General features: G+C 40.7%; 1 protein-coding gene across 7 annotated transcripts in view; it reads left to right on the top strand.

Moving 5' to 3' along the window:
- The window catches only part of BAZ2B (bromodomain adjacent to zinc finger domain 2B), a 223,544-nt gene that overhangs the window by 136,699 nt on the left and 73,120 nt on the right, over positions 1 to 13,725 (top strand). For all 7 annotated transcript variants that reach the window (XM_084799792.1, XM_084799788.1, XM_084799791.1 and 4 more), the window contains exons 5-7: positions 1,986 to 2,174; positions 7,475 to 7,642; positions 8,452 to 8,645. In XM_084799792.1, the coding sequence (XP_084655918.1) occupies positions 1,986 to 2,174; positions 7,475 to 7,642; positions 8,452 to 8,645 (551 nt within the window). The remainder of the gene's footprint in view (positions 1 to 1,985; positions 2,175 to 7,474; positions 7,643 to 8,451; positions 8,646 to 13,725) is intronic.

Here is a 13,725-nt window from a genome sequence, read left to right as displayed (position 1 = left end):
CAAAAGGACATTCAGATTTTGAAATTTTCACTAATTTTCTGTTCTGGCTCTAAAGAACAAAACCAGACTGACAAGAATATACACACAAGATTGTGTCCTTTGCCTGGTGTGGAGCTCACACCTTTAACCCCAGCACTTAGGAACAGAGGCAAGCAGATCTCTGTAGACTGGAGGCCAGCCTGCTCTACATATCAAGTCAGGGCTACACAGGGAAACCCTATCCCAACAGAACAAAACAAACTATTCAACCAGCTAAGCCAAAAACCAAAACTACCCCTACCGCCCACGCCACCCCCAAATCCAACCCTTTTGTGTTCTTTCCTTGTTCCCTTGTCTCACAGACATGTTCCCCTTCCGTGTAAACCGCTGGGGCCTCCGATGAGGGGAGTTACTGCTTCAAGACATGCTTGATGCAACCCATTTGAATATTTTTATTTTAATAAAATGTTATTTCATTTAACAACATAATAATCAGTCTATGAGAGTCTTTAGGTGTTTCTTTTGTTTTCTTTCTTTCCTTTCCACCCCTAACCCCTCTTATTTTTCAAGACAGGGTCTCTCTGTGTAGCCTTGGCTGTCCTGGTTTAGCCTGTAGATCAGGCTGGCCTTGAACTCACAGAGGTCTGCCTGCCTCTGTCTCCTAAGTGCTGGGATTAAAGTCATGTGCCACCACGCCTGGCCTCCTGTTTTCTTAAGAGCTAGAAAAGCGGAGTTAACATTTGATAGACAGCTAAGTGTTACGCAAAAGTAATCTCATTTATAACTTTTTCATTTACGTCAGGGATAGTAAAGTTAACAAAATTGCCCTCCATAGTCACAGTTGACAGAGACCTGTGACTTAAGGATAATATGGGAGTCTTGCTCTGTTCAGACTCTAAGTACGTTGGTAGTCCCAACGTAGGATGAGCAAGACCCTGAGTACCACTAGGCTGCATCTACATCCCCACTCCTTGTTTGTTTTGTCTTTGTTTTTTTGAGTCAGAGTTTCACTAATTAGCACAGGGTAGGCTTGAACTCTTTATGCACCCAGGCTGGCCTAGAGCTTTGAATCTTCCTGTCTTAACCTTCTGAGCACAGGTTACATATGTGTATCACCATCTTCATATTTAAAGGAAACCATTTTATTTTATTTTATTTATTTGTATTTTCAGGCCAAGTCTCATTAAGTAGTCCTGGCTGGCCTGGAACTCCCTATACAGTTCATGGTCTTCGCTCATGGAGATCTTCCTGCCTCTGCCTCCCAAAGTGCTAGGATTAAAGGCGTGGTAGCACACCTCACTATTCAAAGTAAAGTCTTGAAAGAGCCTAGAACGCTGGGTTTAATATTCTACTTTCATAGTAAGAAGCCAAAGTGTCCTGATTATTTCTTGTAAGTAAAGGAACGATTTTTTTTTCTTGTTCTGCAGCTGACTACAGATGGATTTACGAATCCATTTAGAAATGCCTTGTAAGTGTATTAATTCTGCTGTCTTGGCCACTATTTTGGTTACACTGCTATATGCTGCCTTTTGGGAATCAGGATGCTCTTCTCAACAAAATGTTAGAGCAGGAACAGAGCTTTGATTTTGCACATGAAAATAACATCTCTCTGCATCGAGCCTGATCATTTGATGATGTGGTAACAGAATTGGGTTTTCACGGTTTGGTGTGTAGGATGCTTTTATTGTTCCCAAGAACAGACAAAGATGATGACACATCAGTGTGCATTATTGACAGAGAACTGATGCAAAAATTGTTTACTTAGCATCTGTTCTAAAGTCCGAAATTCAAGCTACTAAGGGTCGTCTAGCCATTTTTATTAAGCCTACAGTGCTTTTGTGTTTCTACAAACATTTCGTAGGGTTTGAAGAATAATAATTAAAGAAGAAAATATAAAATAAGAATTTAGTAGCTAAGATATTGTTGTCGACTTCATGAATGCTGAAATCAGGTAACTCTCATCTGTTTTACCTAAACAACTTGAAGTGTGTTTTTTTCCCTCCCAGGACATTTATTCAGAGCAGCCGGGGATCAGCCGTTTACCCTGTCCACAGTGTCGAGTGCCTTCCCAATGCTCAGCCACCCAGTCTTTGGTCTACACTCAGCCAGCTCAGGGCATTCAGAATTTGGTGGTTTGGGGACACTTGGTACACCCACAGCCTTAGCCGCACATCCCCAACTAACACCTTTTCCAGGTAAACATCTCCTACAGTGCTCAAGGAAAGGAGGAGAGCCTGAAAAAAAAAGGTCGTTTGTTTATTAAATTGACCGGCAAAGCGGAGTGGGTTAAATTCGGGGCGAGAATTGGCTCAGTTTTATCACATGCAGCAAAATAAAGCTCACTATGTGTGCTAGGGGAGGCAGCAGTTAATCAGGTGTTCAGGTGTCAGAAAGGAATAATTAAGGCGAGTATAGCTGGTTCGTTTTGCCGAAGTATTGGATGTAGACAGTGTATCCTAAGTGTACAGTTTTCATTTTTCTTAGCTTTGATTTTCTTTGGGGATGCGTGTGTGTGTATGCTTACATTGTATGTTCATGTATACATGTTCATGTGTCTCTCATATGTATGTATGTGCTATGTGCTCATAGGTACACATGTGGGAACGTACTTGTGGAAGGCCAGAAATAGAAGTCGGGTGCCTTCCTCAGTCACTCTACTCCTTATTTATTTGTTTGTTTGTTTATTTATTTGTTTGTTTTTGCATAGGGTTTTCCCCTAATCTGGAGCTCCCTGGTTTGCTAGACTGTCCCCGGGTGTGTGCATGACTTTTTACACTTTCTTCATGGGCTTCACCTCTGGTCCTTGTGCTCTTGTGGCAAGCACTTTGCCAACTCCACTGTCTCCCCCGTCCCCTGGTATTTAAGTCAGGCATTTCACATGGCTTTGCAGTGTGCAGTAGCGTGCTTGCCCCATAGTCTGAACCTAGAGGCTAACTCTTCATACAAATATTTAGACATCTATTTTAGGTTTTTATTTATTTATTTATTTTACTATGTTATGAAGTTGAGACTGACTCTTAAATTTCTATACTTTTCCCCCATTTAAAAAGTTGTTCCAAATCATATTTCAAATCCATTTCCACAACAGTTATGCACTTGGCTCATGTACGTGGCCACTGCCAGTGTGAGATGGGATTCTGTAGACTATGGACACACAGGTAGCTGAACTCACACATTTTCTCAAACACCCAGATTCAGTGATTAATGTTATGATTCAGTAAGGAAGCGTGTTTCACTGGGGCACTGTTTAAAGCAGTAGAGCTTAGTTCTAGCTAGAAATTAACGTGTATTTAAATCTGGCCCTGGACACATTACTGACTTCTCAGCCTTGGGTTTTCAAACCTGTAAGCTGACAACAGGAACATTTGCTGCTTTCTAGGCTGAGTGAAGATCCGAGGAACAGGCATGTCTAGTACTCTCTGCCGTGTCTGGCACACAGTTAGTCCAGAATACCTAACTATCCGAATTTTTTTCCTGCCTGTTTTAACGGCTGACAGTGTATCTTCTACTTCTTTAAGAAGAATCCAAGTATCTTTTGAAATTACACAGGGAGTACAGACGTGGTTACATGTATATTTGAAGTACTCTCTTCAGTCACATTATTTCTTTAATCTCATTGTCTTGGAGAGGGGATGGTGGAAATTTTTTGTGAGTAGACAGTCCTGACCAAGTCTCAATATTTCCTTTAATATATTAACAGGAACTAAAATTTTTAGACAGAGTCTCACTATGTAGCCCTGGCTCTCTTGGAACTCTTCTGTGTAGACCACGTTGGTCTCAAACTTACAGAGACTTGCCTCTGCCTCTTAAGCACCACCATGCCCGGCACATTCTGTTTTGAACAGGGTTATTTAGTATCAAATATCAACATGTATTAAAATGGAAGATATCTAAATAGCTAATAATAATTATGTAGCTACTGATAAAAGTTACCGTACTTTTATTATTTTGTGGTAGTTCATTATTGTACTGCTTTTGAACATTTTAAAACTATATTATAAATGCTATATTAAAAATCAAATACTGAAAAGATGGCCTATGAGTTTTAAAAAATAGCTTATATAGGATGGTACTTCTAATATATAAAAACTAGCCTAGGTAGGGCCAACAAGACAATTCAGTGGGAAAGGCACTTGGAGCCAAGCCGTACGACCTGAGTTCAATTCCTAAGACCCACATGATACAGGAAGAGAATCTATTCCCTGTGGTTGCTCTCTGACCTGCATGCGCCCCACCCACCCACCAAATAAATGAAAAATACGTAAGAATACCCCACATAAGCAAGTAGCATACTTCTTGAGCCTACATTGGGTACTCACCTATCACCAGCTGTGTTCTGTGCCTGAGTGTGATTATGGAGAAATGCGATAACACTGTGCTTTGTGACTAAAGGAGAGATAACTAATGCAGATGTGTCAGTGATAAAATATTGCACATGTGTGCACTTCTTTGCAAAATGAGCACAGATTATGGCTGATTTTTGAGAACTCACTTTCTTTAAATTACACTTTAGTACAATAACTTAAATCTATAAATTATATTCAGAAAGGTAACCAAATGGCTGCTTTTAAAAAAATGTCTCACAGTAAATACAAAGCAGTCATAAAAAGATACTATTAGCAATTTTAAGTATGGTAGAGTTTTTTATGAAGTTTATATACATCTAAACTATTTATTTTAAACAACAAATGTAAACTTGCATAATAGATATTAATATAATCAAATTTTCATTTTATATTGAAATAATCTTTTGAAATTCATTTTAAAATATTTAAACATTTTTTAAAGATTTCTTTCTTTATTATTATGTATACAGTGCTCTGCCTGCATGTACACCTGCAGCCAGAAGAGGGTATCAGATCACACTGTAGATGGTTGTGAGCCACAGTGTGGTTGCTGGGGATTGAACTCAGGAGGACTTCTAGAACAATCAGTACCTATAACGTCTGAGCCATCTCTCCAGCCACAATATTTAAAATTCTTGGTGTTTACGTTTCAGTGCTATAATTTGGTGAAGTTTTGGCATGTGTCAGGATTCTTTATACACCAGTGATTTAAAATTCTGCCATATCAGAGCCAGGTATGCAGGCAGGTGATTGTAAATCTCGACCTTGGAAGGCAGAAGGTAACAAGGTTTGTGCCAGCCTGGGCTAAATAGTGAAACTCTGGTGCCAAAAAACAAAACAAAATGAACAAACAAACAAGCAAACAAACAAAAACTTACAGAGACTTGTCCTGTATGGTCGAGGTGAGAGTCAGTGTATACTCTAAAATGTTAGCATTGCTCACTGGAAATCTTTGCTGTGGCTGCTATAGTGTTTCTTAGGGATTTTGAATTTGCTTAGAAGTTCATTTTCCACCTATTTATGGTTTTTTTTGTAATAGCTTCCATTTGATAAGTAAATTAATTTATAACTACATTTGTTTCTGATTTTCCTCAATTTGAAAGCTGTGTTAACCTTTCACTGAAAAGTTGTAATTTTCTGTGAAATAATACCAAACATTTATCTTCAGAAATCGCCATTTTTTCTTTCTTTCTTTCCTTTTTTTTTTTTTTTTTTCTGTAACTGATCTTACGTTTGTCTCTGGGCTGTCCTTACATTTGCATACATTTTACCTATTATTTTTCTCTAATGCCTGCTGTATACTTACTTTTAACATTCTGCATGTGTTTTTCTGAGTTTCATTATACCTGTTGCGTTTAGACTCTTTTGCTTTGTCTACACTAGCGATTCCCACAGCTTTATTTACAGCTTTAAGACTTGGATCAGAGGTGTAAGCCATATATCAGTTTTAATCTACTAATTGCAAACAAGTTGCCTGTGGGTAGGAATGGACTATGCAGATACTACCCTCCCAAGACACACCTTCCTTTGCTCATCTGCATGCATCTAGACAGAGGTTGAGTGACTAAGAGTTTTCACACAGTTCTTTTGGTTCAAGTCCCAGCATTAAGGGCACCACTCACCAGCTACTCCCCTTCACCAGCTACTCCCCTTCACCAGCTACTCCCCTTCACCAGCTACTCCCCTTCACCAGCTGCCCCGTCTTGCACTTGCAACAGTGGCCTTTGCAGTGATTTGCCTGCACTGTTGATGACACCTCTAAGAATGGCAGTGACCTTGACCCTTTCACTTTTAAAATAAGGGGTTTCACCATTACATGATAAAGGCATGTTCCTGGAACTTTTTAAAGCTCTTGTAGTACAGTCTCTTGATACTATGTGGGTGTTTTCCTCTAATGTTCTTATGTCTATTCCAGTCAAAGAAATAATGTCACATTGTTTAGAATACTGGTATGAAAGAGAACTCACTTTGAAATTTAGTGGAGTAGCCAGTTAAAGGTTGTTTCTATGATGTGATATGAGGCAATATACATATATGTACACATACATGCATGTATGCATACATACATACATACATACATAAACTATTTTTTGGTCAATTTCCAAATCTCTCTCCTCTTCTCTCCCCCCTTCCCCTCCTCCTTTCTCCCCCTTCTCTCTTTCTCTCTCCCTCCCTTCCTCCCTCTTCCCCCCCCCCCGTTTGTTTTTTGATATAAGGTTTCTCTGTGTAGCCCTAGCTGTCCTGGACTTGCTTTGTAGACCAGGCTGGCCTCGAACTCACAGAGATCTACTTCCTCTGGGATTAAAATCATGTGCCACCATCGACAAGTCCAGATCTTTTTTTTAAATCTCCACTCTTCCTTGAAAAATGTATTTTATAAAAATTGGGGTTTTTTTTCCCCCTCTTAAGTTTTAATTAAGAACTACTGTCTGAATATTTACATTGCATTCCATGATTTTTCCAATTTAATTATTTTGTAAGTCTAAACAAAAATCACTGTCATCTGTACTTCATGAGATGTGTAAGGTAAATGCAAGCTATCTTTATACATTTTAAAGCTAGGAGCTTTATAAGCCTAAACTTTGAAATAAAAATTATGTGTTTTGGAAATTTTCTTTGAGAACTCATTTCTTATCAAATTTTCTATATTTTGGTTTTATTTCACCACAGAATTACTTCATCCATAAATGCGTTTGAGATGCGCTAGGCTCATCCGATAGTATTACTTACCTTCCTCATTTGTCAAAGCCAGATTCATACCTGTCTGTGCCTGGAGGCCGCAGATGTGAGCATCAGACCTGAGGTCGTAGATTAATACAGACAATTCTTTCCCTTATTAATTTAGTAAATAGATGGTGTAGGTTACCAAGTCAAATTGTTCTTTTTATATTCTTGGTTTTCACGTTGTGAAAAATGTGTTGATTTTTAGTGTGAATCTAGAAAACTGTTACGGGAAAATGTAATGGCCTCCTGATAGAGAGGCTTCAACAAATTCAAGCTACTGGTGTAGTGAAGAGGTGGTGAGAGCCATGTGATTTGAGCAGGCCTAGCTAAGGAGAAGCTTGAAACCTTGTTTCTGGAAGAACATAGTCACAGCATGAATTAGAAAGTTCATTCAGTTTCTTTCTGTTGGCCTGTTTGGTTTTGAGGTGCAGAATGGTGGCGAGCCACAGATGTTCATACTCGCGCAGGAGCTCCCTTCTTTCCACCACTCCTGGGAATCCCACCACTGTTTGCGCCTCCAGCCCAGAATCACGAGTCATCATTTCATTCAAGGACTTCTGGGAAGAGTAATAACCGAAACGGTCCTGAAAAAGGTACTCGCGTCTGTGTGAAGAACTGGCCTGACACCTCTGGGCGGCAGTTTGGGTTTAAGAACATTTTTACCGCCTGTGCTAGATGCTTCTGTATCATATTGCGTGATCTTCGTAACAATCCTTTCATATTACAAATCTTCCCGATCTTGCAGCCAAGATTAAATACTTGTGTTAGGAAATAGTGCTCATATACTGATGTGGCTTAGTCAGGATCTGAAGCCAGCTCTACTGCCCTTTGGTCTGTGTGCGTTATGTCCTTGTACAGAACTCAGGCTAGAAGTCCGGTTCTCCCCAAGTTACGTATTAGTTCATCCAAACTAGTACCTTCCTGCTGTGCTTTTCTTCTTAATGATCAGTGTTTCTATAGTTTCTAATATTGTTATGATAGTATTTAGAATTTTACAGTGTTGTAGCTAGCCCATTGGTCTCTCACATTGAGTATTTCTGAAAGGACAGTGCTTACATGTGCTTTATTTTCTAAACATGTTTGTTTAACTTAAGTGATATTCACTCAGTTTAATGCTAGTGAGTAAGTTGAATTTGAGATGTTCATAGGCCTCACAGAGGCCATCCTCTAACACACTCTAAAATTTTATCTCTAAAAATTCTACCGCCTCTAAGTACTCATCCTCCCTGGCCTGTGCTTATAACTACTAGTTTGCACCTTGTCTCTACAGTATCGCTATGAATCTGTCATGGAAAGGAATCTCGTGACTTCCGGGGTCTGGATTTTTCATTTACAGTGTTTGTGAGCTTCATTACATTATATATCCACAAATAACTCTATTCCCCACATGTTTATTTTCAAGGTATAAACGGGTCTGTCAATGGAAACAGTGCATCTTCTGTCCTTGGTGTCAACACGTCTGTGCTCTCCACTCCTGCTGCAAGTTGCATGGGACAGAGTCAAACCTCAGGCCCAGGCGGAGGTACCCTCAAATGCCATCCGGAACAAAACAAAAGCCAGCCTTTGGATGCCAGAGCCGACAAAATCAAAGATAAGGTAAGCTGTTTCTTCAAGAACATGTACAGAGAGGATCAGCATATAAGGTAAATATTTTAAAAGTCAACCCATCAGAATGTGTGGATTAATTTCTTATTACCAACTCCTGTTTTTGTAGAGATATACTTTTATAGTATCATGCAGGCATTAGATTAGATAGCGTGGACAATTAAAACCCAGATTGCCTGTACAAACAATATTTTTGGTAGTAATAGTTACTGGCTCAGCTTTTTGTTTCTTTTAGTTTTTCAGTGGTGCGAGCTGAAGCTAGGGCTTCCCACATGTGACACTTGTGAGGGATGAGCGAGGCTCCCAGCTCCGAGAGAGCTCGGTGGGGACATACTGAATGCCAGCTCAACTGTAATTGCTTTACACATCAATTTCAATTTTTTCCCTTTGCCCTACATTTGTGGCTGTTAGTACAAATTGGAAGATAACACCAAAATAATTATCCAGTGAGTGACTCAGTCAGAAATGAAGCCAAACATGTTAACTCTGTAGTTTAGGAGAAGCAACATTAAGGAATCTTTTATTATGGGAAATTTCAGATGATCTCAGTAGACCAATATTGTTCCTGTACACCCATCATGCAGATTGAACTGTTTCCACTTCGATCCAGTTCTGTCTCTGTATGCAGGCTGTCAGTTTACTGTCTCTGAGCCCTAACTACATTCTCCTCCCATCCCCAACCCCCCTTTGCTTTTTGTCACAAGATTAGGCCTTCTTAAGAGAGGGTCCTGGGTTTGGTGTGGTAGCACAGCCAGGCTATGGTCTAGGCCAGCCTGATCTACATAGCAAACTCCAGGCTACTAGAAAGACCTTGTCAAAAAACAGAGCAATAGCCAAAACCCAAGACCCTGGGGAGTGTCCTATGAGAGGAGGGAGTTTGTGCTGCTCGCTTAGTATTTCTCTCTCTTTCTCTCTGTGTCTGTCTCTCTTTAAGTTCTATGTATATCAGTCGTTTGTGCTTCTGATTTTGTCTTCATATATCCAATACCCATGGAGGCCAGTAGGAGAGAGTTGTGTTCCCCGGGACCGGAGCTGTACACAGCTGTGAGTTGCCTTGTTGAGTGCTGGGGATTCAACCTGAATTTTTGAAGAGCAACCTATGCTCCTAACTACTGAGCCATCAGCCTCACATTTAGTGTTTCTTTTAGGCTATTTTTTCAGTGGGTTACTTCCTTGGCAACTGATGGCCTCTTGGCTGGTGGTATCCAGACACACGCAGTATTGTACAGGGAGCCCAAATGGTGCACACCGTCTAGTGAACTGCATTGGCGTCACTGGAAACAGTCTATAAGCACGCTTTGCTGAGAAGTTAATGGATGCCTTTCTAGGTAATTTTTCTGGTACCCAAGCTGAGAGTATTACAAACTCATTTCCCTGGCACTAGAGTAGGCAGTGCTTTCTGTGTGCCGGCGCCTTGGCCCATTTGGGAAAGAGCCACTCTTTTCAACAAATCTGAAGCTTAGCCTTAGGTGAATAGGGGGTCATGAGAAAGAAGTCCTCCTTAGTCCTACAGAAAAATGTCTATATCTATGATTTCTGTATTAGTTAGGGGGGGGGCGTCTATTACTTTCTTGTAAAAGGCAGTAAGTCTTAGAGCTCGGTTTTCTGGTTTGTTTGGTTTTGTTTTGAGGCAAGGTCTTTCTCTGTAGGCCAGGTCAGCCTAGGGCTTCAACTCCTCCTGCCTTGCTGCCTATTGCTGAGGTCTCTGGTGTGTGTCAGTCCAGCCTGGCCACTAGGAACTCTTTGTTACCCGTTCCTGTTCAGATTGCTGATGTAGGTCCTGCCTTCTGACTACATCATTTTTTGCCATAGAGTTGGTTCCAGATGTAGCACTAGTGTATAATTTGCACATCTGGCATTCCAGAGTCTAATCACTCTAAGCCTATGGCTTCTGTTTTTCACACAATGCAAGGGAAACTGACATCCCAGCTTCATAAACTGTGGCCCATCGTTAAGTTCAGATTTTGTTTGTCCAAGACACCTTCAGCTGCGGTTTACCACCCCTCTTTTCCTGATCTCTGCTTTCCAGGTAGAAAACAGATAACCCACCCAGACAAGAGCTTGGGGAAAGCTTATTGGATGGATCTCAGTAGTCCTTTACAGGGTCCCAAACAAATAGTTTCTCTCTGCTTCAAATAGCACTGAGCCCTTGGGCCAGCCTGATGAAAGATCCTCTCTCCCTGCCTCCCACCTGCTGCTCTTCCGGTGCTCGTAGGCCTCCCCTAGGATGTGTTTCCAATGGCAGTCCTGTCACCATAAGCAACACGGTCCTGTTTCTGAGCCTCTGCTGGCTTCTGTGCATGTGACACACTGAGGGACACACCGCCTGCTCCTTCCTCCTATACTTTATGAAGCAAATCTCATACCTTGTGCCATCGGATATATGTCTAAATATTTCTAAAGGCCAACTGTCCATACTTTTAAACTTTGCATCATCCAACCTCATGGAAGAAGTTTTAAAATCTAGTGAAATGTGAAACCTAAAGTGTCTCACAGGCTCGAGGCATTGCAGAAAAACTTGGAAGGCATGAGTGTGAAACAGCCCTAACTTTCCTAACTTATTGAGGAATCTGCAGTGATAGTCTTAAACAGAATTAGAACTTCTCACTAAAACCTCTCATCAGGAACACATACTGAGACTGACCTATACACACTCCCTTTTCTCCAACTGTACATACAGATCCCATGTGCCATATTGGCACATGTAAACAGCTCCATAAACTCTACAGTATACAGAGATTGGTGGTTAAGCAAAGTTTGAATTATTGTTAGAATTTAATCATAATGTAAAATTTATGATTTCTGATATTCTTAGGCACTTTCGAGTAATACACATGCCAGCATGTGTTATAACGTTGTTTACATAAGCTGAACATAAAATATTGTATTTTTGGGCTGGAGAGATGGCTCAGAAGTTAAGAGCACTGGCTGCTCTTCCAAAGGTCCCGAGTTCAAATCCTAGCAACCACATGGTAGCTCACAACCATTTAGAATGAGATCTGGTTCCCTCTTCTGGGTCTGCAGGTGTACATGCAGGCAGAACACTGTAAATATAATAAGTAAATAAAAATAAATAAATAAAGTACTGTAATTTTACTCATTGTTTGTCAAGATTAAAAGCTGTATTAAAATGGCCTCATTAGCCCTTTCATGTGTAGTATGAAAGTTTCTTCAGCTGATTTGTATGTCATTCCTTGAAGGCCTCCTCACTAGGGTCGCTGATAAGCTGACCCCTTATGAAATTTGCCTAGATCTTTAGAACACATTTGCTCAGACTAGAGTATCTAAGACAGCCTGCCTGAAGAGAAAACTAAAGTGGAATACCTTCTTCTACTCTTGCCACTATATGAATTTCTGTCCTCTATAGCTAATGCAATCTTTAGAATAATAAGATTTTTTAAAAATCTTGAAGGAAATTATAGGGAATATGAAATGATGCTTTCTGTGAACAAAGTATGCAGTGAACCCCAAAATTTGAGCATAAATTATAGACTTATAATATGACCCAGCCAATTTATTTGTAGCTGTGTGCCCCAAAGATTTGAACAAAGAGTCTCAAATGTATGAATGTCTAGGTTAATTACTCCTGGTACCTAAAAATGGATGCTTCCTTCTAAAATAGACTCTTGTGTATGTGCACGTGTGCTCGCACCCATTTCATAGCATGTGTGGAGGTCAGCACAATTCAGAGAGTTGCTTCTCTCTTTCCACCATGTGTATTGTCAGGATTGGGTATTTAATTGGATTAGTGTTTCTGTGTCTGAAGATATAATCTGATAATTATGTGCCAGTACGAATAGACTTAATAGTACTGAGCTGTACACCTTAAACATGCTTAAATTTTAAAATTAAAAGTGCAGGTTTTCTGTGGACTTTAAGGAGGCCGCCCTGTATTATCACTCCTTTGTGCTGTGTCTGCTCCACAGGGGATGAAACGCATTTGCCCTTTGCTCTTATTCGGAGCGCTCTGCTGGCCCACCCTTCCTTGTCTCCTGCCACGCTTTCTTCCTTCACTATGCTCTAACCAGCCCACTGACTTCCTCTTTTGGATACGCCCAGTGTGTTTCCAGCTAATGCCTCTCTCTATGGCTGTCCCTCCTGTCCTGCAGGGTTCCTATCTTACGTCTGCATAAGGGTGCTTGTCCTCCCTTGGGCCTCAGTGCAAAGGTGCCTGATGACAGCGGCAAAGTCCCGCTGACACCCTCCAGCACGTGTTGTCGCCACATGCTTCTCTTTTATAGATGTTATTTACCACTCACAACAAATGTATATGTCATATGTTGATTCATGTCTCCTGTTCTCATTAGCAAATTTTCTCATATCCCGAATCCCCGCAAGATTTAAGCAGATAATAGCCTTGAACATGTCTTGTTTTGTTACTGAAAAAAAGGTATATACAGCGAAATGAAAGTTCAAGAGAGTTCTAAGAAATTCTCTGAGATCAGATGGAATAAAATTAGTCATCTGCCCTTTGATCATTTCATGAACTTAATATGAGTTTTAAAGAAGTTTTTGGGAAAGTAAAGAGACTTTACCTAACTAATTTGCAAATATAACACACACCACATTCCCAGGAACGTTGGAAGTGAAATTGTTGCTATTCAAACCTACTTCTGCCCACTTCCTTGAGCGCCGCCATAGCTGTGATACTTGTCTCCCAGCGTCCCCAGGGCTTTGTGATCCGCCCTACATTGTCAATACTTGCTCTGCAGTGGCCGCCTCCGTCAGACTCACAGACTGTTTGTGAATGATGCTCTTGTGTCCTTGTTCTTGAATGGACTCTTATCTACCCTTCACCAGCAGGTGTATACTTGGAGGCGTGTGTATGTGGTAGCCCATACCTTTAATCCCAGCAGTTAGGAGGTAGACACAGGTGGATCCTTGAGTTTGAGGCCAGCCTGGTCTCCAGCTCAGCCAGAGTTACACAGAGAAACAAAAACACACACACTCTGTCTCTGTCTCTCTGTCTCTGTCTCTGTCTCTGTCTCTGTCTCTGTCTCTGTCTCTCTCTCTCTCTCTCTCTCTCTCTTTCTCTCTCTCTCACACACACACACATACATACATACATACA

This window comes from Acomys minous, assembly GCF_964271855.1.
Source record: "Acomys minous genome assembly, chromosome: 10".
NCBI lineage: Eukaryota > Metazoa > Chordata > Mammalia > Rodentia > Muridae > Acomys > Acomys minous.
Note: the sequence above shows the minus strand (reverse complement) of the source record. Positions and strands in the feature narration are given on the sequence as shown.